Source organism: Mustelus asterias, chromosome 26 (assembly GCF_964213995.1).
Source record: "Mustelus asterias chromosome 26, sMusAst1.hap1.1, whole genome shotgun sequence".
NCBI classification, from domain to species: domain Eukaryota; kingdom Metazoa; phylum Chordata; class Chondrichthyes; order Carcharhiniformes; family Triakidae; genus Mustelus; species Mustelus asterias.
In genome coordinates, this window is record NC_135826.1 from 39,026,001 (window position 1) to 39,050,724 (window position 24,724).

The following is a 24,724-nucleotide window of genomic DNA, read 5'->3' on the forward strand; positions in this document are numbered from 1 at the left end:
GGGTTACAGAGATAGGGAGGTGTGTAGGGGCTGGAGGAGGTTAGAGATAGGGAGGTGTGTAGGGGCTGGAGGAGGTTAGAGATAGGGAGGGGTGTAGGGTCTGGAGGAGGTTACAGAGATAGGGAGGGGGTGTAGGGGCTGGAGGAGGTTAGAGATAGGGAGGGGTGTAGGGGGCTGGAGGAGGTTACAGAGATAGGGAGGGGGTGTAGGGACTGGAGGAGGTTACAGAGATAGGGAGGGGGTGTAGGGGGCTGGAGGAGGTTAGAGATAGGGAGGGGTGTAGGGTCTGGAGGAGGTTACAGAGATAGGGAGGGGGTGTAGGGACTGGAGGAGGTTACAGAGATAGGGAGGGGGTGTAGGGACTGGAGGAGGTTACAGAGATAGGGAGGGGTGTAGGGGCTGGAGGAGGTTACAGAGATAGGGAGGGGGTGTAGGGGCTGGCGGAGGTTACAGAGATAGGGAGGGGTGTAGGGGCTGGACTAGGTTACAGAGATAGGGAGGGGTATAGGGGCTGGAGGAGGTTACAGGGTTAGGGAGGGGGTGTAGGGGCTGGAGGAGGTTACAGAGATAGGGAGGGGTGTAGGGTCTGGAGGAGGTTACAGAGATAGGGAGGGGGTGTAGGGTCTGGAGGAGGTTACAGAGATAGGGAGTGGGGAGGTTTGCGGGAGGGACGGAGTGAAATTCCAGTCGGATCTCCCGGGCCGGAGCAGCCGCCTCCTGTGGCCTCAGTCAAGCCCCAGGCTTCTCTGCTCCGACTAGGCCGCACTTCACGACACCGCGACACTTCCCACCGGTCACACTTTACGGCGCAACGCGGTGATTGGCTCCGGCTGGGAGCGCGACCGCTGATTGGACAGTGCGGCTGTCAATTAGCGCGGGGGCGGGGCTGCGGGTCCGGCGGGAAAATGGTGAGAAAATGGCGGCGCCGCGAGCCCCCCCTCCCGGCCCACCCCCATCTCCCACCCCCACATTTCCCACCCCGCCCCCCCCCCCATCTTCGCCCCTCGCCCCCCCCCCCTCGCCCCCCCTGCTCCTCGCCCCCCCCTCGCCCCCTCTGCTCCTCGCCCCCCCCTGCTCCTCCCCCCCCTCACTCCCTCCCCACCCCCTTCCCCTCTCTCCCCCCTTCCCCCCCCCTCACCCCCCTTCCCCCCCTCACCCCCCTTCCCCCCCTCCCCCCCCTCACCCCCCTTCCCCCCCTCACCCCCCTTCCCCCCCCTCACCCCCCTTCCCCCCCCTCACCCCCCTTCCCCCCCCTCACCCCCCTTCCCCCCCCTCACCCCCCTTCCCCCCTTCCCTCACCCCCCTTCCCTCACCCTCCTTCCCCCCCCCTCACCCCCCTTCCCCCCCTCACCCCCCTTCCCCCCCCTCACCCCCCTTCCCCCCCTCACCCCCCTTCCCCCCCCTCACCCCCCTTCCCCCCCCTCATCCCCCTTCCCCCCCCTCATCCCCCTTCCCTCCCCTCACCCCCCTTCCCCCCCCTCACCCCCCTTCCCCCCCCTCACCCCCCTTCCCCCCCTCACCCCCCTTCCCCCCCTCACCCCCCTTCCCCCCCCTCACCCCCCTTCCCCCCTTCCCCCCCCTCACCCCCCTTCCCCCCCTCACCCCCCTTCCCCCCCCTCGCCCCCCTTCCCCCCCTCGCCCCCCTTCCCCCCCCTCGCCCCCCTTCCCCCCCTCACCCCCCTTCCCCCCCTCACCCCCCTTCCCCCCCCTCACCCCCCTTCCCCCCCCTCACCCCCCTTCCCCCCCCCTCACCCCCCTTCCTCCCCCCTTCCCCCCCCCCTCACCCCCCTTCCCCCCCCCCTCACCCCCCTTCCTCCCCTCACCCAAAATTCAAACCCCTCACCCCCCACCCCCTCTTCATCCTCCCTACCCTGATCCTGATCCCCTCCCCAGGGTGGGCGTTAATATATCAATGATCTGTATGTTTGCAGTTTACAAATGGTTCTAGTCTGGTTTGGGATGTAAACTATTCTGTGTTTATTCAGGGTGTGTGGATTTTTTGGGGAGATTGGGAGGGGTATCGTGAGGTGAGACTCATCCCTGGGACTAATCTCCTTCCAGATTAACGCCATCTCTACATTGGGAGTAAATTCAAAAGATTGAAAATCTCTCAAATCCTCCTGAACTCTGCCGAGTGGGTCAGGGAGTCAGGAAATGAAGTTTGAGGGAGAAGGATTTGCTTCAATTCTTGTATTTTGAAATTATTACTGCTAAATAATTGTGTTGCACTCACACAGTCCAAAGATGTGTGGGTTAGGTTGATTGGCCATGATAAATTGCCCCTTGGTGTCAGGGGGATTAGCTAGGGTAAATGCATGAGGTTATGGGAATAGGGCCTGGGTGGGATTGTGGTTGGTTCAGACTTGATGGGCTCCTTCTGCACTGAAGGATTCTATGTTGATGAAATCAGACGGATCGCACAACCTGCAGGGTTCAGAGATATGTCAAATTTGTTTTTAAGCTGAGAGAAATACTGGCGTTTCTACTGAGGTGAAAAATACTAAAGCAATGGTAGGGGGTAGAAACTCAACTTTAGGAGCTATTGCTGGAGCTGAGGAGGAAGGAGTGATGGACATGTGTGCAACATCACCCAGGGCTAGGGTCCAGGAACAGTGAGTAATAGTCCTCCATGGTCAGTGCTGTAGTGAGATTGCAGACATTGAAGTTGATCAAAGATCCAAAGATGTGCGGGTTAGGTTGATTGGCCAGGTTAAAAATTGCCCCTTAGAGTCCTGGGATGTGTAGGTTAGAGGGATTAGCGGGTAAATATGTGGGGGTAGGGCCTGGGTAGGATTGTGGTCGGTGTAGACTCGATGGGCCGAATGGCCTCCTTCTGCACTGTAGGGTTTCTATGAAAGAAAAATATCTGTTTGTGCCAAGAAAACGTGGAATTCTCAATCACAGACCATTGAAGCAGAGACCGTAGATGGGCAAAGTTGGAAGAGTAATGAGTGGGAGATTAGACTGGGTGGGTTTGTGCCATCAGGAGAAATCTGTACAGTTTGATGTATTGAATATGTTGTGTGTCGGCCAGAGAGAGATCGTACATCCCCCGCTCCTCAACACCTGAAGCAAAGCCCCTGTGCGTAGTGGAAGATAACATACTGTAATTGTTGAGAAACTAGCAGTAACTGGTCTGCCCGAGTTTCAATTTTAGTCGGCGCAGGAGCCTCAGTCCCTGAACTCTGTCCTTCTACGGCTTTGATTGTTTTGACAAGTGAAACTTTCTTCCCAATTTACTTGTTTCTTTTCCCTTATTTCAGCTTCCCCTCTCATTACTGAAGACAGCGCAGAATCATCCGATGGTGAGTTAGGTTGGAAGAATGTCTGCATGAATGGGTGTTGATCGGTCCGGACAGGGTTCACTCTGGCACCTGTTGTGGTGGGTGTGGCCCGCTCTGGCGCCTGCTGTGGTGGGTACGGCCCGCTCTGGCGCCTGCTGTGGTGGGTACAGCCCGCTCTCGTGCCCGCTGTGGCCAATGGACCACTGCAGCCTATTGGCTATTTAAACCTTCCACACCTTTCACTCCTTTGCCAACAGGCAGATTTTTTCTCCTGCAGTGTTTCACACCCTGCCTGGTACCTTTTGAAGTGTAATGACTGTCGGAATCATGGCAGCTATTTACTGAAATACCCATGGCGACCTGAACTCGAGTGCCGCTCCCCAGAACCCCTGTATTGATCCAGAACCATTCTGAACAAGACGGTTCTGTTCAAAGTAGGTTTGAAGCAGCAGACCATCTCCGTGACCTCATCATCAGCAGCAGCAACAGGCTCTGGGGCTGAGTCCAGTTCAGCGACAGAATTCAGCTGAGTTAAAATCTGTCCCCTCGCAGTTTAAAGGTGGGGTGGTTCCTGTACCTCATTTGGGGTTCTCATGATAGAATCAACAGTACAAGAGCTTTGAGGAACTCTTCTCTTTGTGTTTGGCAGCTTGTGGAGTTGAAGAATGGAGAAACGTACAACGGTCACCTGGTCAGCTGTGACAACTGGATGAATATTAACCTGCGAGAGGTGATTTGTACGTCCAGGGTATGTGGATTATATTTTGGATAACAGTGATTTGAAAAAATAACTTAAGTAAAGAGTTCAACTGTAAAACCACACGAAGTGGAAGGAAGTTGAGTATAAGGCACTTGCTTTTATGGAGATGCTGAGACAGAGTGGGAATCTGGAACTGATTGAAAATTTCATAACTATTGTTGTTGTTGAGAAAATCAAGGTGTGCAAATGGAATTTGGTCGGAGATCAGCCGGGATTTAATAGAATGGTTGAACAAGCTCAAGGGGCTGAATGGCCTCCTCCTGTTCCTAGGTTGCAAAGCGTAGAGAAAACAGATTCTGTGAGAATAGTTCACCTGCATTGAATAAATAATGTTATTTGTAAAGTGCCGTACCCTGTCATTGAAACATCTGGGGTGCGATTAGTTATCTTTGCACTGAAGTGAGTGTTAACGAGGCAGTGAGTCCGTGTCAGCAACGCCTCACAACAACAGTCTCTAATATTGTGATCATCACAATACAACACAAAAGAAGGCCATTCGGCTCATTGAGACTGTGCTGGCTCTCTGTACAGCCGTCAGTCCCAATGCCCCTCAAGGACCCATTTTGTTTTGAAATCATTAATTGTACAAACTTCTACCCTACCCATAGGCAGCACAGTACAGGTCATTACTACTTGTTGCATATCTCAAGTTTCCCTCACATACTCCCTTGTATCTTTTACCCAAAATCTTAAGTCTGTCCACTGTCCTTGTCTTTCTTGGTGGTAGAAATCACGGGATTGGAAGGGGTTGTTGAAGGAGCCTTGGTGAGTTGCTGCAGTGCATCTTGTAAATGGTACACACGGCTGCTACTGTTCATCAGTGATGGAAAGACTGGATGGTGAAAGTAGTGGGTGCAGTGTTAATCAAGCGGGCTGATTTGTCCTGGATGGTGTCGAGCTTCTTGAGTGCTGTCAGAGCTGCACTCACCCAAGCAAGTGGAGAGTATTCCATCATACTCCTGGTTGTAGAGTTTCAAACTGGAGGCCTGTGACCAGCGGTGTGCCTCAGGGGACCAGTGTTGTGCCCACTGTTATTTGTCATTTATATTAATGATTTGGATGAGAATACAGGGGGCATGGTTAGTAAGTTTGCAGATGACACCAAGATTGGTGGCATAGTGGACAGTGAAGAAAGTTGTCTCCAATTGCAACGGGGTCTTGATCAATTGGGCCAGTGGGCTGACGAATGGCAGATGGAGTTTAATTTAGACAAATGCGAGGTGATGCATTTTGGTAGATTGAGCCAGGGCAGGACTTAATCAGTTAATGGTAGGGCGTTGGGGAGAGTTACAGAACAAAGAGATCTAGGGGCACATGTTCATAGCTCCTTGAAAGTGGAGTCACAGGTGGACAGAGTGGTGAAGAAGGCATTCGGCATGTTTGGTTTCATCGGTCAGAACATTGAATACAGGAGTTGGAATGTCTTGTTGAAGTTGAACAAGACATTGGTACGGCCACACTTGGAATACTGTGTGCAATTCTGGTCACCCTATTATAGAAAGGATATTATTAAACTAGAAAGAGTGCAGAAAAGATTTGCTAGGGTGCTACCGGGACTTGATGGATTGAGTTATAAGGAGAGGCTGAATAGACTGGGACTTTTTTTCTCTGGAGCGTAGGAGGCTGAGGGGTGACCTTATAGAGGTCTATAAAATAATGAGGGGTGTAGACAAGGTAGATAGTCAATATCTTTTCCCAAAGGTAGGGGAGTCTAAAACTAGAGGGCATAGGTTTAAGGTGAGAGGGGAGAGATACAAAAGTGTCCAGAGGGGCAATTTTTTCACAGAGGGTGGTGAGTGTCTGGAACAAGCTGCCAGAGGTAGTAGTAAAGGCGGGTACAATTTTATCTTTTAAAAAGCATTTAGATAGTTACATGGGTACGATGGGTATAGCGGGATATGGGCCAAATGCGGGCAATTGGGATGAGCTTAGGGTTTTTAAAAAAAAAAGGGCGGCATGGACAAGTTGAGCTGAAGGGCCTGTTTCCATGCTGTAAACCTCTATGACTCCTGACTTGTGCTTTGTAGGTGGCAAACAGGCTTGGGGGAGTTGGGGGGTGAGTTACTGACCGCACGATTCCCAGCCTCTGACCAGCTGTTGTTGCCACAGTATTTATATGGCTGGGTCCAGTTGAGTTTCTGGTCAATGGTAATCCCCAGGATGTTGATAGTGGGGGAATTCAGTGATGGTAACGCCATCAAATATCATGGAGTAATGGCTTGATCCTCTGATTTTGGAGATGTTCATTGCCTGGCACTTGTGTGGCATCAATGTTACTTGTCACTTGTCAGTCCAAACCTGGATATTGTTCAGGTCTTGCTGTACATGGGCGTGGACTGCCTCAGTATCTGAGGAGTTGTGAATGGTGCTGAACATTGTACAATCATCAGCGAATATCCCTACCCATACCTTTCTGATGGAAGGAAGGTCATTGATGAAGCAGCTGAAGGTGGTTGGGCCTCGGGCACTGATAGCAGAGAGCGATGAGCAGTGGCTGGGGTCCAGCCTTGTGGAACTGGGGTTGGGGAAATGTACATCAGTATACCATTTTGTTAACTCGCACCTGCCGAGTTGAGCCTCGTGGTTATTACATTGGCGACACGGTGTATCGGTGTCTGCCTTTGAATTTTATTTTGTTTTAAAATAAATCTCTGCAACAACAGTAAATAATTTTTTTAAAATGCCACTTTTTGGGGAAATTGATACTTTTGACCCAGGGACTGAACACTGGGTTCAAAGAACAAAGAAAATTACATTATAGGAACAGGCCCTTCGGCCCTCCAAGCCTGCACCGACCATGCTGCCCGACTGAACTAAAACCCCCTACCCTTCCGGGGACCATATCCTTCCATTCCCATCCTATTCATGTATTTGTCAAAGCGCCTCTTAAAAGTCACTACCGTGTCTGCTTCCACTACCTCCCCCAGCAACGAGTTCCAGGCACCCACCATCCTCTGTGTAAAAAAACCTGCCTCGTACATCTCCTTTAGACCTTGCCCCTCGCACCTTAAACCTGTGCCCCCTAGTAATTGACTCTTCCACCCTGGGAAAAAGCTTCTGACTATCCACTCTGTCCGTGCCCCTCATAATTTTGTAGACTTCTATCAGGTCGCCCCTCAACCTCCGTCATTCCAGTGAGAACAAACCAAGTTTCTCCAACCTCTCCTCATAGCTAATGCCCTCCATACCAGGCAACATCCTGGTAAATCTTTTCTGTACCCTCTCCAAAGCCTTCTGGTAGTGTGGCAACCAGAATTGAACACTGTATATTCCAAGTGCGTTCAGTATATTGAAAGACTTTGCTATTACAGGAGAGGATGAGCAAAAAGTCATTCTGCTTACAGTATGTGGACCCCAGACTTCTAATCTCTTTAGAAATTTAACATCTCCAGAAACTCCGGATACTAAGTCTTTAATCAGCTGGTAACATTGGTAAAGGATCATTGTAACCACAGAGAGTCTATCATCATGCAGCGTTATAAGTCTAACTCTGCTGTAAGGGACCCGGGGAGACGATTGTGACATACACAACAAGATGAAGGAAATTGGCACAGCCATGTGAACTTGGATTTTCGCTGAGTCTCATGCTTCGTGATAGATTAGTTTACAGCATTGATAAGATACGTACAGAAAAGGCTGCCAGCAGAGAAAAGCTCAGCATGAAGAAGCAACCTGCAGCATCCATAGAGACAAAACTGGTGTGATCTTTATCCAACAACAAGAATACCCCTCACACACCGACAGGATTCGCCCCAGCGGAATTGTTAATGGGGCGGAGGCTTCAGACAAGATGAAGCTTACTGTTCCCAAACCTGGGTGTACTCCCAACAAAGGTGCCAGAAGATTCTGTAAGGACTTAAAGAATGTTCAAAACTGGCGACCTAGTCCATGTGAGCAACTTTGGGGACAGCCTTCGTTATGTTTTCGGGATTATAACGGAGAAAACGGGACCTGTGTTTTATAAGGCCCAAGTGCAGGGCAAAATTGTCAGGAAACATGTGGATGATCTCGGGAGGACAGAGCCCGTGCCAGTGCAGGCCTCATTACCGGCCATGGAACAACCACTGTCAGTGTCGAGTCTCAAATGGAAGTTAACCCCAGGCCTGCCACTCCGGGGGATGAGGACACAGATTCTGAGATTGAAGTGGAAAAGACCGGCTGAGGCATGACCCCTGGAAGAACCAGAGTCGGTCATTTTACGGCACTCCCTTCGGAAGCGAACCATGGCGATGGTGGGTGGTGGGGGGGGGGGGGGGGGGGGGGGTGGGTGGGGGGGGGGGGGGGGGTGGGGGGGGGTGGGGGGGGGTGGGGGGTGGTGGGGGGTGGGGGGGGGTGGGGGGTGGGGGGGGGGGGGGGGGGGTGGGTGGTGGGGGTGGGGGGGTGGGGGGGGGGGGGGGGGGTGGGGGGGGGGGGGGGTGGAATGTTCTGATGGCCGTGGGGGATTGTCAGTAGATCTCTTCATGGACCTTGTAGAATTCGAGCTCCCCGATGAGGCGACTGGAGGTTCGCCTGATGAGGAAGGATCAGGGAGTGGGGGGGAGGGTTTAAACCAGCTGGCTCCACTCAGGTTGCCACTGAAGTCTCGGGGCATTACGTGCACTCTGTAATCACTGAACGGCATTTAGAACACACTAAGTAAAGGATGATTAGTGACGGCAGACTGGCCTTGGTAAGTTTGTTCCAGCATGGTTAATTATTACAGCTGGTTTATACAACATCTGGCAACATTACATATATTTTTAAAGAAATATCAATGTTGGCATTGGAGTGAATCACAAAAAGAAACCGGGAACATCAAACTTGCTGTACAATCTTCAGGTTTATTAGTCCGTTTTGACCCAAAAAGAGAGGTAATCCCAGTGTGCGATACTTCACCAATTGGCACAAGAGCAGTTTTGTCTCAGAATGGAAGATGGCCGAGACAGTTCATCGCTTTTGTGTCAAGAACCCTGACTGATGCTGAGAGAAAATACTCCCCAATTGAGAGCAGGACCAGCCATCTACAGAGTTAAAAAAATTCCACCAGTATGTTTACCGGCATCACTTTGTGATCGTCACTGATAACACACCACTATTAGGGTTATTTCACAAAGACAAGCTGCTTCCTCCTGGCAGCATACAACTGTGTGTTCCAACATAGACCAGGTGCCAAAATGTCAAACACACATGCTCAGAGTCGCCTTCCACCGCCTCGAACCGAGGTGTTACTGTTGGGGTCTGGAGCAGTGGTTCTTCGCCCAGCAATAGGAACGTTGCTGCAGGAATTACACAATGTTCACCCGACTCAGACTGAAATGAAGGTGTTCGCCAGAAGTTGGCCAGGCATTGATAAAGGTATTGAGAATCTAGTAAAACGTTGTGATCAGTGCCGATCACAGCAATCTGTGGGAGTGGCTGGCCAACCTTGTGCGCCGTTCCGTATGGACTCCGTGGGTCCTTTTATGGGTGCCATGTTCCTAATTATTGTTGATGCCCGTTCCGAGCGGCTCAATATTCATGAAATGAAAAGAACAACTTCATCCTCAACAATCAAAAAAACGACAACAAGCCTTTGCTGTGCATAGCCTGCCAGAAACCTTGGCCTCTGATAATGGCACTGCCTCTACAGGGACAGAGATTCAGTTGGAACAAAGAACAGTACAGCACAGGAAACAGGCCCTTCGGCCCTCCAAGCCTGTGCCGCTCCTTGGTCCAACTAGACCAATCGTTTGTATCCCTCCATTCCCAGGCTGCTCATGTGACTATCCAGGTAAGTCTTAAACGCTGTCAGCGTGCCTGCCTCCACCACCCTACTTGGCAGCGCATTCCAGGCCCCCACCACCCTCTGTGTAAAAAAACATCCCTCTAATATCTGAGTTATACTTTGCCCCTCTCACCTTGAGCCCGTGACCCCTCGTGAACGTCACTTCTGATCTGGGAAAAAGCTTCCCACCGTTCACCCTATCTATCCCCTTCATAATCTTGTACACCTCTATTAGATCTCCCCTCATTCTCCGTCTTTCCAGGGAGAACAACCCCAGTTTACCCAATCTCTCCTCTTAGCTAAGTTGATGAAAAATAGTGGAATAAAATGGCACTCTATCACTCAGCCTCGAATGGCTTAGCAGAAAGAATTGTCCAGCAATGAAGAAACAGCTGGGCAAACTGTTCAGATTGAAGCTTGCTAGATCCCTCCTCACTTCCAGGACAACACCACACATAACCACGGGAGTATTCCCTGCAGAGCTATTAATGGGGAGGCACTCCAGACAAGTCTTTACCTGGTGTTCCCCAATTTAGCTGGGAAGATGGAAATGAAGCAGAGTATACAAAAGGGATATCGTGGTCCTGTTAATGGTGCTTGGTCATTTGAGGTAAATGAATTAGTATTCATTAGGAACTTTAAATTTGGTTCAGCCTGGTCTCCCCGGGAAAATCATAACAAAAGCAGGCCCAGTGTCCCATCTGATTGGTATCATGTGGAGTGAATCGAATTGGCTGAAGACTGACATCTGTGATGTTGAGGCCCTCTGGAGGAGGCCGAGATGGATCATCCACTCGACTCTTCCAGCTGAAGATTGCTGCGAATGTTTCAGCCATATCTTTTGCACTTTGTGCTGGGCTCCTCCATCGTTGAGGATGGGGATATTTGTGGAGCCTCCTCCACCACCGAGTTGTTTAACTGTCCACCACCACCATTCACGGCTGGGTGTGGCAGGGCTGCAGAGATTAGGGCCAGGATTCTCCCAAAAAAACCTAAGTGCCCAACAGGTGGGAAAATGGGAGATTTTCCTGCCCGTTCTTTGGGCATGTTTAATTTTATCAATCTCCAGCACCCTGTTCCATAGAGACCTTAGGGGGATTGTTGGGGTTTTTTTTTTTCAGAGACTTAAGTAATGCCAAAACTTCAGCTAATGCAAAGACAATCAATATCCTGGTTAAAGACGTATCTTTATTTGACCAGTGATCATTGGGAGAGAGAGCATTGGGCAGTCCAACATACCTCGGACGAGAAGTCCCTGAGCATTCTAAAACCCCTCTGAACGTACAATACATCCAACAGGACAATTGTACATTTTCAAGTTCACTTTTCCCATCTTGAAGCACTGTCCTTATCGGTGCAAATTGAACAGCTCTCGGCATGCTATGGCTTTGGGAACACACGTTGCCTGGAACTTACGCTGAAAAGAATACACACATCCTGTAGTTTCATTGTTCCAAAGTTCGTCTCACTAAATCTTCATCCCACCATGCTGTTGGGCAACTCGCTCTCAACTAAAGTGCGCAGACTATTTTAAAAATACATCGGAAATACATTTTAAAATCCAAAATACATGTTTAAATCAGAAATACTTGTTTAAATCTCTTACTGTGATTATAGGTGTCTTTTATGCAGACAATACCTCTGTTAGTCTGTAAGTCTGATCCAGTCATTGTACTCAGCGCTAGTATTATCAGTGTCTTAAATCCCTGATTATTTGAAATTTCTCCAACAGGGATTCACGGTGGTGGGGGAGAGGCTGGCAGCGTAGTGCTGTGCGGGCCACTGAGCATGTGCTAACCTGTCAGTGGGGGGGGTGGGTCTTCTGGCCTACTTTGCTACTCAAGCAGCGCAGCGGGCTGGGAGAATCAGCCCCGAGACCTGATCCGTTAGTTGTAAAATTGCTTAGCCCTGTCACTTGCGTGCTGCTTTTGCTGCTTGGGAAGAAAGTTGTCCTGTATTAAAGAAGTTAAAGTTTATTTATTCGTCACAAGTAAGGCCTACATTAACACTGCAATGAAGTTACTGTGAAATTCCCCCTAGTCGTCACAATCTGGCACCAGTTCGGGTAAATGTACCTAACCAACACGTCTTTCAGAGTGTGGGAGGAAACCGGAGGAAACCCACACAGACACGGGGAGAACGTGCAAACTCCACACAGACAGTGACCCAAGCCGGGAATTGAACCCGGGTCCCTGGTGTTGTGAAGCAGCAGTGCTAACCACTGTGCCACCGTGTTGCCCATTCACGTGGTGTAGCTTCACCAGGTTGACACCTCAATTTTAGGTATGCCTGGTGTTGCTCTTGGCATGCCCTCCTGCACTCTCCATTCAACCAGGGTTGACCTGGCTTGGTAGTAATGGTAAAATGGGGATATGTTCACAAGAATAATCCCTGGAATGAAGAGTTTGTCGTATGAGGAACGGTTGAGGACTCTGGATCTGTACTCGCTGGAGTTTAGAAGGATGATGGGGGAATCTTATTGAAACTTGCAGGATACTGCGAGGCCTGGATAGAGTGGACGTGGAGAGGATGTTTCCACTAGTAGGAAAAACTAGAACCAGAGGGCGCAACCTCAGTCTAAAGGGACGATCCTTTAAAACGGAGATGAGGAGGAATTTCTTCAGCCAGAGAGTGGTGAATCTGTGGAACTCTTGGCCGCAGAAGGCTGTGGAGGCCAGGTCATTGAGTGTCTTTAAGACAGAGATAGATAGGTTCTTGATTAATAAGGGGATCAGGGATTATGGGGAAAAGGCAGGAGAATGGGGATGAGGAAAATATCAGCCATGATTGAATGGCGGAGCAGACTCGATGGGCTGAGTGGCCTAATTCTGCTGCTATGTCTTATGGTCTTATGTCAGGCCATGAGGTCACTGATTGTGGTTGAGTACAATTCTGCTCACGGATGGCCAGTCTTGATTTGCTCGATCTGTTCAAAGTCTATCCCATTTAGCACAGTGACAGTGCCACACAACACGATGGAGGCTGTCCTCAATGTGAAGACAGGACTTTGTCTCCACAAGGACTGTGCAGTGGTCACTCCGACCGATACTGTCATGGACAGATGTATCTGTGACAGGCAGGTTGGTGAGGTTCAGTAGGTTTTTCCCTCTTGGTTCCCTCACCACCTGTCGCAGTCCCAGTCTAGCAGCGATGTCCTTTAGGACCCGGCCAGCTCGGTCTGTGGTGGAACTACTGAGCCGCTCTTGGTGATGGACATTGAAGTCCCCACCCAGAGTACATTCTACACCCACTACCCTCAGTGCTTCCTCCAATCGGAGGAGTACTGACCCATCTCTCTGACCCTCCTTTCCGCAATGCTGGCACAGGGATAGGTGAGCAGGGCTGTTGGTGGCAGCTTGCCAGACCAAAGGCTTAACCCCTGAAAAGCACGCACAGCCACTACCAGTAAAACCGTGTAGCCCAACATCTTCCCGCTGTTTGAACAGCCGATCCCGGAGGATTCTCCTGGTGATTGGGAAACAACTGGACCTGCAGCCCTCCCAACAACTAATCCAGGTGGGAGGCTGTGTGATTTGTATGGATTGTGCAGCAAGGTCGTTTGAGTGACGTGTGTGAGGGCTGTCAATAACGCAAATCCTATCTCACCTGAAACCAGCACCTTCTCCCTGCTCTGAGTCTTGGCTCCTGGTCAGACCAAGATTAACTTGCTGACGTGGAAACATGTTGGCGTTCTGTCACTTGCTGGGTCAAAACCCTGGACTCCCGAGCGGCACTGTGGGTGTGCGTACACCACATAGACTGCAGGGGTTCAGGAAGGTGGCTCACCGGCACTTCCCCAAATGCAATTAGAGATGGAGAATAAACATGTAGGTCGAGCTTGCAATGTCTGTGTTCCTTTAAAGAATCAAAAAGGTCTCCAGCAAATCAGGTTGTAGCCACAGGGTGGCAGCAGAGGCCATGCTTAGTCGGGGGAGAGAGACCTTTAGCTGTTCACTGCATTCACTCCTGGCGACACAGCAATAATATCCTGCAGAGTCACAGCGATCAAACTCTATAACACTGGGGTACAGGACTGGTGGGGATGGGTCTGTCACTCTGTAACACTGGGGTACAATACTGGTGGGACAGATCTGTCACTGTATGACACTGGGGTACAGGACTGGTGGGGACAGGTCTGTCACTGTAACACGGGTACAGGACTGGTGCGGACGGGTCTGTCACTGTAACACTGGGGTACAGGACTGGTGCGGACGGGTCTGTCACTGTGTAACACTGGGGTACAGTACTGGTGGGGACGGGTCTGTCACTGTAACACTGGGATACAGTACTGGTGCGGACGGGTCTGTCACTATAACACTGAGGTACAGTACTGGTGGGGTGGGATCTGTCGCTGTATAACACTGGGGTACAGTACTGGTGGGGACGGGTCTGTCACTGTGTAACACTGGGGTACAGTACTGGTGCAGATGGGTCTGTCACTGTATAACACTGGGGTGCAGTTCTGGTGCGGACGGGTCTGTCACTATAACACGGGTACAGTACTGGTGGGGTGGGATCTGTCGCTGTATAACACTGGGATACAGTACTGGTGGGGACGGGTCTGTCACTGTGTAACACTGGGATACAGTACTGGTGGGGACGGGTCTGTCACTATATAACACGGGTAAAGTACTGGTGGGTTGGGATCTGTCACTATAACACTGGGGAACAGTACTGGTGGGAGCAGGTCTGTCACTGGATAATACTGGTACAGTACTGGCGGAGACGGGTCTGTCGCTGTATAACACTGGGGAACAGTACTGGTGGGGACGGGTCTGTCGCTGTATAACACTGGGGTACAGTACTGATGGGGATGGGTCTGTCACTGTGTAATACTGGGGTACTGTACTGGTGGGAGCCTGGTCTACATAAGAACATAAGAAATAGGAGCAGGCCATCTAGCCCCTCAAGCCTGCTCCGCCATTCAATAAGATCATGGCTGATCTGATAGTGGGTTCAGTTCCACTTACCCGCCCACTCCCCATAACCCTTAATTCCCTTGATCGTTAAAAATCTATCTAGCTGTGACTTAAACACATTTAACGAGGTAGCCTCTACTGCTTCATTGGGCAGAGAATTCCAAAGATTCACTACCCTCTGGGAGAAGAAGTTCCTCCTCAACTCTGTTCTAAATTGACTCCCCCGTATTTTGAAGCTATGCCCCCTAGTTCTTGTTTCCACTGTAAGTGGAAATAACCTCGCTGCTTCTACCCTGTCTAGCCCCTTCATTATCTTGTTTGTCTCTATAAGATCTCCCCTCAACCTTCTAAACTCCAATGAGTACAGGCCCAGTCTACTCAATCTCTCCTCATAAGCTAACCCCCTCATCTCCGGAATCAACCTGGTGAACCTTCTCTGTACCCCCTTCAAAGCTAATATATCCTTTCTTAAATAAGGGGACCAAAATTGCACACAGTACTCTAGGTGCGGCCTCACCAGTACCCTGTACAGTTGCAGCATGACCCCCCCCTGCTTTTATACTCCATCCCTCTCGCAATAAAGGCCAACATTCCATTTGCCTTCTTGATTACCTGCTGCACCTGCAAACTGAGTTTTTGTGATTCATGCACAAGGACCCCCAGATCCCTCTGCACAGTAGCATGTTGTAAGTTTTCACCGTTTAAATAATAGTCCATTTTACTATTATTCCTTCCAAAGTGGATGACCTCACACTTACCAATGTTATACTCCATCTGCCAGATCCTTGCCCACTCACTCAGCCTATCCAAATCTCTCTGCAGACTCTCTGTCCTCCATGCAATTTGCTTTCCCACTCATCTTTGTGTCATCCACAAACCTTGTTACCCTACACTCGGTCCCCTCCTCCAGATCGTCTATGTGTATGATAAATAGTTGAGGCCCCAGCACCAATCCTTGCGGCACGCCACTAGTCACTGATTGCCAACCGGAAAAGCACCCATTTATTCCGACTCTCTGCTTATGAAGGGCATAGATAGGGTGAACAGTGGGAAGCTTTTTCCCAGGTCGGAGGTGACGAACACAAGGGGTCACGAGTTCGAGGTGAGGGGGACAGATGCCAGGGGGACGTATTTTACACAAAGGGTGGTGGGGGCCTGGAATGCACTGTCAAGCAAGGTGATTGAGGCGGACACACTGGGATCGTTTAAGACTTATCTAGATAGCCTCATGAACAGACTGGGAATAGAGGGATACAAACGAATGGTCTAGTTGGGCACATGAGCGGCGCAGGCTTGGAGGGCTGAAGGGCCTGTTCCTGTGCTGTATTGTTCTTTGTTCTTTCTGTTAGATAGCCAATCCTCAATCCACGCAAACACTTTACCCCCAACTCCGTGTACCTTTATCTTATGCAGCAACCTTTTGTGAGGCACCTTATTGAATGACTTCTGGAAATCTAAATACACCACATCCACCGTTTCCCCTCTGTCAACCGCACTCGCTATGTCCTCAAAGAATTCCAGTACATAGAACATAGAACATAGAACAGTACAGCACAGAACAGGCCCTTCGGCCCACGATGTTGTGCCGACCTTCATCTGAAACCAAGATCAAGCTATCCCACTCCCTACCATCCTGGTGTGCTCCATGTGCCTATCCAATAACCGCTTAAATGTTCCTAAAGTGTCTGACTCCACTATCACTGCAGGCAGTCCATTCCACACCCCAACCACTCTCTGCGTGAAGAACCTACCTCTGATATCCTTCCTATATCTCCCACCATGAACCCTATAGTTATGCCCCCTTGTAATAGCTCCATCCACCCGAGGAAATAGTCTTTGAACGTTCACTCTATCTATCCCCTTCATCATTTTATAAACCTCTATTAAGTCTCCCCTCAATCTCCTCCGCTCCAGAGAGAACAGCCCCAGCTCCCTCAACCTTTCCTCATAAGACCGACACTCCAAACCAGGCAGCATTCTGGTAAATCTCCTCTGCACTCTCTCCAGCGCTTCCACATCCTTCTTATAGTGAGGTGACCAGAACTGCACGCAATATTCCAAATGCGGTCTCACCAAGGTCCTGTACAGTTGCAGCATAACCCCACGGCTCTTAAACTCCAACCCCCTGTTAATAAAAGCTAACACACTATATGCCTTCTTCACAGCTCTATCCACTTGAGTGGCAACCTTTAGAGATCTGTGGATATGGACCCCAAGATCTCTCTGTTCCTCCACAGTCTTCAGAACCCTACCTTTGACCCTGTAATCCACATTTAAATTAGTCCGACCAAAATGAATCACCTCACATTTATCAGGGTTAAACTCCATTTGCCATTTTTCAGCCCAGCTTTGCATCCTATCTATGTCTCTTTGCAGCCTACAACACCCCTCCACCTCATCCACTACTCCACCAATCTTGGTGTCATCAGCAAATTTACTGATCCACCCTTCAGCCCCCTCCTCTAAGTCATTAATAAAAATCACAAAGAGCAGAGGACCAAGCACCGATCCCTGCGGCACTCCGCTAGCAACCTGCCTCCAGTCCGAAAATTTTCCATCCACCACCACCCTCTGTCTTCGATCAGATAGCCAGTTACCTATCCAATCGGCCAACTTTCCCTCTATCCCACACCTCCTTACTTTCATCATAAGCCGACCATGGGGGACCTTATCAAACGCCTTACTAAAATCCATGTATATGACATCAACCGCCCTACCTTCATAAACACACCTAGTTACCTCCTCAAAAAATTCTATCAAATTTGTGAGGCACGATTTGCCCTTCACAAATCCGTGCTGACTATCCCGGATTAATCCGCATCTTTCTAAATGGTCGTAAATCCCATCCCTAAGGACCTTTTCCATCAATTTACCAACCACCGAAGTCAGACTAACCGGTCTATAATTACCAGGGTCATTTCTATTCCCTTTCTTAAACAGAGGAACAACATTTGCCACTCTCCAGTCCTCTGGCACCATCCCCGTGGACAACGAGGACCCAAAGATCAAAGCCAAAGGCTCTGCAATCTCATCCCTCGCCTCCCAAAGAATCCTAGGATACATTTCATCAGGCCCAGGGGACTTATCGACCTTCAGTTTATTCAAAACTGCCAATACATCCTCCCTCCGAACATCTATTTCCTCCAGCCTATTAGCCTGTAACACCTTCTCTTCCTGAAAAACATGGCCCCTCTCCTTGGTGAACACTGAAGAAAAGTATTCATTCATCACCTCGCCTATCTCTACTGATTCCATACACAAGTTCCCACTACTGTCCTTGACCGGCCCTAACCTCACCCTGGTCATTCTTTTATTCTAAATTAGTCAAACATGACTTTCCCTTCATGAATCCATGCTGTGTCTGCTTGATTGAACCATTCTTTACCAGGTGTCCTGCTATTTCTTCCTTAATGATAGATTCCAGCATTTTCCCAACTACGAATGTTAAGCTAACCAGCCTGTAGTTACCTGCCTTTTGTCTACCTCCTTTTTTAAACAGTGGCGTTACATTAGCTGTTTTCCAATCAGCTGGCACCTCCCCAGAGTCCAGCGAATTTTGATAAATTACAACTAATGCATCTGCTATTTCTTCTGCAGTTTCTTTTAGTACCCTGGGATGCATTCCATCCGGACCAGGGGACTTGTCTACCTTTAGTCCCATTAGCCTACCCAGCACTACCTCTTTAGTAATAGTGATCGTTTTAAGGTCCTCACCCCCTACAGTCCCATGACCGTCAATTATTGGTAAGCTATTTGTGTCCTCCACTGTGAAGACCGACACAAAAAACTTGTTTAAGGCCTCGGCCATTTCCTCGTTTCCCATTATTAAATCCCCCTTTCTCGTCTTCTAAGGGTCCAACATTTACTTTAGCCACTCTTTTCCGTTTTATATATTTGTAAAAACTTTTACTATCAGTTTTTATATTTTGTGCTCGTTTACTTTCATAATCTATCTTTCCTTTCTTTATTGCTTTCTTAGTAGTTCTTTGTTGTTTTTTAAAGCCTTCCCAATCTTCTAGTTCCTCACTAATTTTGGCCACTCTGTATGCATTGGTTTTTAATTTGATACTCTCCTTTATTTCCTTAGTTATCCATGGCTGGTCTGTCACTGTATAAACTGGGGTACAGTACTGGTGGGGATGGGTCTGTCACTGTATAACACTGGGGTACAGTACTGGTGGGGATGGGTCTGTCACTGTATAATACTGGGGTACAGTACTGGTGGGGACGGGTCTGTCAGTGTATAACACTGGGGTACAGTACTGGTGGGGATGGGTCTGTCACTGTATAACACTGGGGTACAGTACTGGTGGGGACGGGTCTGTCAGTGTATAATACTGGGGTACAGTACTGGTGGGGACGGGTCTGTCAGTGTATAACACTGGGGTACAGTACTGGTGGGGATGGGTCTGTCACTGTATAACACTGGGGTACAGTACTGGTGGGGACGGGTCTGTCACTGTATAACACTGGGGTACAGTACTGGTGGGGATGGGTCTGTCACTGTATAACACTGGGGTACAGTACTGGTGGGGATGGGTCTGTCACTGTATAATACTGGGGTACAGTACTGGTGGGGACGGGTCTGTCAGTGTATAACACTGGGGTACAGTACTGGTGGGGATGGGTCTGTCACTGTATAACACTGGGGTACAGTACTGGTGGGGACGGGTCTGTCAGTGTATAACACTGGGGTACAGTACTGGTGGGGATGGGTCTGTCACTGTATAACACTGGGGTACAGTACTGGTGGGGATGGGTCTGTCACTGTATAACACTGGGGTACAGTACTGGTGGGGATGGGTCTGTCACTGTATAACACTGGGGTACAGTACTGGTGGGGATGGGTCTGTCACTGTATAACACTGGGGTACAGTACTGGTGGGGATGGGTCTGTCACTGTATAATACTGGGGTACAGTACTGGTGGGGATGGGTCTGTCACTATAATACTGGGGTACAGTACTGGTGGGGATGGGTCTGTCACTGTATAATACTGGGGTACAGTACTGATATGTGTGCTGTTTGGAAATAATTTATGGGGATATATTACGAGTTGTGGACAAGTTGTGAATTGTAGTTTGTTAATTATCTCCATGAAGTATTATTATGCCTTAGCAGCAACGCAGAGTGCTGCTGTGTCTTGGCTACTTTGATGTAGGTTCTTGTTGCCGTTGATTATGTTGTGTGCGGGATAGTGAAATGCTGTGCTGCTGTTGGAGGTTGTCTCTCTGACTGCAACTGTTAACTCCCTTTGGTTGGAATATTGTTACCTGAGTTGACTGTGTGTCTTCTGTCTCACTGTTTCACAGGACGGGGATAAATTCTGGAAGATGCCAGAATGTTACATTCGGGGCAGCACCATTAAATATCTCCGTATCCCTGATGAAATCATCGACATGGTGAAAGAGGAGGTGGTGTCAAAGGGCAGAGGTCGCGGCATCCAGCAGCAGAAGCAGCAGCAACAGCAGAAAGGGCGAGGAGCAGGAGGTGGAGCTGGCAGAGGTAAGGTTCCATTCCCGATTGACTGGTCATCTGAGGGCGGCAGCAGGGGGCGCTGTTGGAGTGAGGGCGGCAGCAGGGGGGGGGTGCTGTTGGACTGAGGGCGGCAGCAGGGGGGGGGCGCTGTTGGACTGAGGGCGGCAGCAGGGGGGGGGCGCTGTTGGACTGAGGGCGGCAGCAGGGGGCGCTGTTGGACTGAGGGCGGCAGCAGGGGGCGCTGTCGGACTGCGGGTGACAGCAGGGGGCGCTGTCGGACTGAGGGCGACAGCAGGGGGCGCTGTCGGACTGAGGGCGACAGCAGGGGGCGCTGTCGGACTGAGGGCGACAGCAGGGGGCGCTGTCGGACTGAGGGCGACAGCAGGGGGCGCTGTCGGACTGAGGGCGACAGCAGGGGGCGCTGTCGGACTGAGGGCGACAGCAGGGGGCGCTGTCGGACTGAGGGCGACAGCAGGGGGCGCTGTCGGACTGAGGGCGACAGCAGGGGGCGCTGTCGGACTGAGGGCGACAGCAGGGGGCGCTGTCGGACTGAGGGCGACAGCAGGGGGCGCTGTCGGACTGAGGGCGACAGCAGAGGACGCTCTCGGACTGAGGGCGACAGCAGGGGGCGCTTTGGGACTGAGGGCGGCAGCGGGGGGCGCTCTCGGACTGAGGGCAACAGCAGGGGGCGCTGACGGACTGAGGGCGACAGCAGGGGGCGCTGACGGACTGAGGGCGACAGCAGGGGGCGCTGTCGGACTGAGGGCGACAGCAGGGGCCGCTGTCGGACTGAGGGCGACAGCAGGGGGCGCTGTCGGACTGAGGGCGACAGCAGGGGGCGCTGTCGGGCAGGGTGACAGCAGGGGGCGCTGTCGAACTGAGGGGAACAGCAGGGGGCGCTCTCGGACTGACGGCGACAGCAGAGGACAGACTCGGACTGAGGGGAACAGCAGGGGGCGCTCTCAGAGTGAGGGTGACGGGATGCTGCCAGACTGAGGGTGACAGCAGGGGACACTGTTGGACAGAGGGTGACAGCAGGGGGCGCTCTCGGACTGAGGGTGACAGCGGGGGGCGGCAGCATGGGGCGCTCTCGGACTGAGGGCGACAGCGGGGGGCGGCAGCATGGGGCGCTCTGGGACTGAGGGCGACAGCAGGGGGCGCTCTGGGACTGAGGGCGACAGCGGGGGGCGCTCTGGGACTGAGGGTGACAGCGGGGGGCGGCAGCATGGGGCGCTCTGGGACTGAGGGCGACAGCGGGGGGCGCTCTGGGACTGAGGGCGACAGCGGGGGGCGCTCTGGGACTGAGGGCGACAGCGGGGGGCGCTCTGGGACTGAGGGCGACAGCGGGGGGCGCTCTGGGACTGAGGGCGACAGCGGGGGGCGCTCTGGGACTGAGGGCGGCAGCAGGAGGGCGCTGTCGGACTGACGGCGACAGCAGGGGGCGCTGTCGGACTGAGGGCGGCAGCAGGAGGGCGCTGTCGGACTGACGGCGACAGCAGGGGGCGCTGTCGGACTGAGGGTGGCAGCAGGAGGGCGCTGTCGGACTGACGGCGACAGCAGGGGGCGCTGTCGGACTGAGGGCGGCGGCAGCAGGAGGGCGCTGTCGGACTGACGGCGACAGCAGGAGGGCGCTGTCGGACTGAGGGCGGCAGCAGGAGGGCGCTGTCGGACTGACGGCGACAGCAGGGGGCGCTGTCGGACTGAGGGCGGCAGCAGGAGGGCGCTCTCGGACTGAGGGCGGTCTCTGACTCAGTTTTTTTCTTCCCGCCCAGTTTGCAGACAGTTGTTGAGAGGAATGTTGCTCCATGACTGCTTTGTCCCCTCTCTCCTCCACAAGGATCATGTGTAACTCGGTTAAACGTCAGCCTGTGTCAAGTGGAGCTGATTGACAGGATACACTTCTCGAGCGAGTTTACTGTGTCCCTTCCTGTCCTTGCATCAACTAAAGATGCCTACTTTTATCTGTTGGTGTCAAACCAAGGAATGAATATTGACCAGTGTCCCTCCTGGCTCGTCCCCGAGTCCTGGGCAAGGGAGGGAGGGATGGTCAGCCCGCCTCTCAAATTCCTATCCGGTGTCTGGGGGGGATGCTCAGTCGGGGAGTCGGTACAGACTCAGTGGGTCAGGTGGCCGCCTTCTGCACTGTCGGGATTGTGTGGAAATGCAGCAACTGTATTGCACACAGAAAGATCCCACAAATATCAGTGATAATTGATCAGATCAGCTGCTTTGATGCTGGAGAGAAATTAATATTGGCCGATGAGAACTCCCCTGCTGTTCTTTGAAACTGTGGGTCGTGGGATCTTTCCTAATTCCCTGGGAGACAGCACCGCCCCCCCCCCCCCCCCCTCCCCCTCAGTGCTCCAAACACCATGGCTTTGGGTTTTGAACTGACTAGTTTGAAGGGTCAGTGTAACCCGGCTCTTGTTTCCTATTGGCAGGTGTGTTTGGTGGCCGTGGCCGTGGAGTAGCCGGAGCAAATCGAGGACACGAGAAGAAGTTGGGAAAGTTATCGGGAGTGAAGAAATTGTGACAGCGATCGTGTCCGTGTGTCTGTGCGTGAGATTCCGACAGTCTTTTGTGTAAATGAGTCGCATTCATCTTGGGTTTGGTTCGAGGTTTTGTAAATTATAAACAAATATTGTCGGAAGAGAATTTAACAAAAAAAAATCGTCGTTATAGTAATTGTTGGTGAATGAATAAATTTAGTTGCAAGTTGATGGTCTGAGAGTCATTGTGTGAGCAGCTGCGACAGGAGGACTTGTGTCAACAATTTAAAAGATTGGTTCTGTGGTGAGGGGATTCTCTCCTTCGTGCCCTGGCCAGTGGTGTCCGTGTGCAGTGGGTGAGGCCATGATGTATTGTGGTGCTTGGGTGGGCTACAATAAACCCAATCACTGCTTTGTTATTGCAGCCTCTCCCATGGATCAGGCTGCACCCCTGTCACTGTCTACGTTCTGTTTATTCAGGAGAAGTTTGACGGGTGCAGCTGCCAGACTCTGATTCATCTGGGTGTGTTGTGTTCATCCTCCAGTACGCTGGCTCATGTCTGCACCCAGCTCTCGTGCACTGCTTCAGGCTGGAGTCTGCGCACGCACACACACACACACCAGCTCCGGCAATTCCCACTGAGCCCAGTGTCTTTTCCCTACTTGGTCAGTGCTCCCTTGAGGAGGCTGAACTGCCACGTTCTGGATGTTCAACTGTCATCATTTCCCTGCTTTCTCATTCGCAGTGTTGGGGGTGGTGAGGTTGTGGGGGGGTCTACAGATGGTGGTGGGGGAAGCTTTCCTGATCCGCTGATGGCAGCTCCGAAAGAATTTTGGACCTGGTATGGGAAGATGGGGGACAGTGGGGAGGCTGGGGACAGGGGGAAGGGTGGTCTACTGATTGGACACTTGTGCTGACAGTTTGTCTGCAGCCTGTATCTCGGGCAGTGCAATCACATGATTCCAGGTTGATAATTTTTGTGTCTCTCCCCTGTGAGTTCTGGGCATGTCGGCGATTGTTACAATCCCAGTCCCCAGTATGAATTCTCTGCCGTTACCCCACTGTCTCCCTCACCCTGTAAACACACTTGGTAAATGTCCTGCCTCAAGAGATATTGTAAAGTCACCGTGACCAACACTGGCTCTGTAACAGCTGACTCTTCCTTTCCAATAGCCTGCTCCTCGCCCACATTCTACACAGAGTTCAGCAGAGGAAACTTCCAATGTTAATGTTTAAATATTGTTTCTGCTTTGTGCCATGTAATCTGGGAAAAGTGGGAAAGCCACAATGCTGATCGTTAACCTTCATATCAGCATCAGTCTGTTTTGGATTTGATAGTTTTACGGGTGGATGCCCTCCTCATTGGCACTGGCAGGGGTGGGTGGGTGGATAGCACGGATCCTCACTGGCCCACCTGCCACAGTGTTTGGGTTCTCTCTCCGCCAATAAGTCCTGCGGTGAAGCTTGAATCTGGACCTTTTTGTGCATGGTTCAGAGACAGCAGAGTTACCCACTGAACCACTCCAGCTTTCTATTGCAGTTTAGATATTGTTTTGTAATAGAGAGGTATGCACTCATGGGGCTGTTGCCATCTGAGAGATTTGTAGTCTACTGACTTGTTTTAAATTTGATTCTTTATGTAATTTCAAAACATGATGGCAAATGTTGGAATAAAGCGTAAAACTGTGAGGAACCAGTTCTGCAGATTAGTGTGCGCCCGTACTGTACTGAGCCTGCAGCATACTCTGCAGGTACGGGGCAGATACTGTACAGAGCAGGTATCTGACAGAGTGCAGTGGCTGCAATATACAAGCTGCTGTGATGCTCTGTCACTGTGTGACCAGCTGTTCCCTGTTTCACATTAGTGATTCCAGCCTCTGGATATGAGCAGTTTTCCAGGAATCTTTGTCAGTTAAGTATTTTTTAATCTTGCTTTTCTCATGTTATTTTCTACCAAAACCCATAAACACTCTGCACGTGTCTGTTCTACAAACTTTCCCCATGTATACAAATCCTGTTTTGGTTTTTGTTCTATCTACTCCATCCAATAA

General features: G+C 51.1%; 2 protein-coding genes across 3 annotated transcripts in view; both read left to right on the forward strand.

Annotated features, from left to right (window-relative positions):
* Positions 1–322: 322 nt before the first annotated feature.
* On the forward strand, positions 323–22,903 carry lsm4 (LSM4 homolog, U6 small nuclear RNA and mRNA degradation associated). Of its 2 annotated transcripts, none has more exons than XM_078198514.1 (5): positions 323–908; positions 3,264–3,305; positions 3,934–4,032; positions 20,018–20,210; positions 22,625–22,903. In XM_078198514.1, exons 1-5 carry the CDS (start codon positions 906–908, stop codon positions 22,714–22,716), a joined length of 429 nt encoding a protein of 142 aa, XP_078054640.1. In that variant the 5' UTR covers positions 323–905; the 3' UTR covers positions 22,717–22,903. The 2 variants fall into 2 exon arrangements, with proteins under 2 accessions (XP_078054640.1, XP_078054641.1); XM_078198515.1 differs by lacking the exon at positions 323–908 and adding an exon at positions 1,909–2,085.
* A 1,454-nt stretch (positions 22,904–24,357) lies between these two features.
* The window catches only part of LOC144479602 (uncharacterized), a 62,529-nt gene continuing 62,162 nt past the window's right edge, over positions 24,358–24,724 (forward strand). Inside the window, exon 1 of the mRNA XM_078198510.1 lies at positions 24,358–24,589. The gene's annotated coding sequence lies outside the window, so the exon portion shown is untranslated. The remainder of the gene's footprint in view (positions 24,590–24,724) is intronic.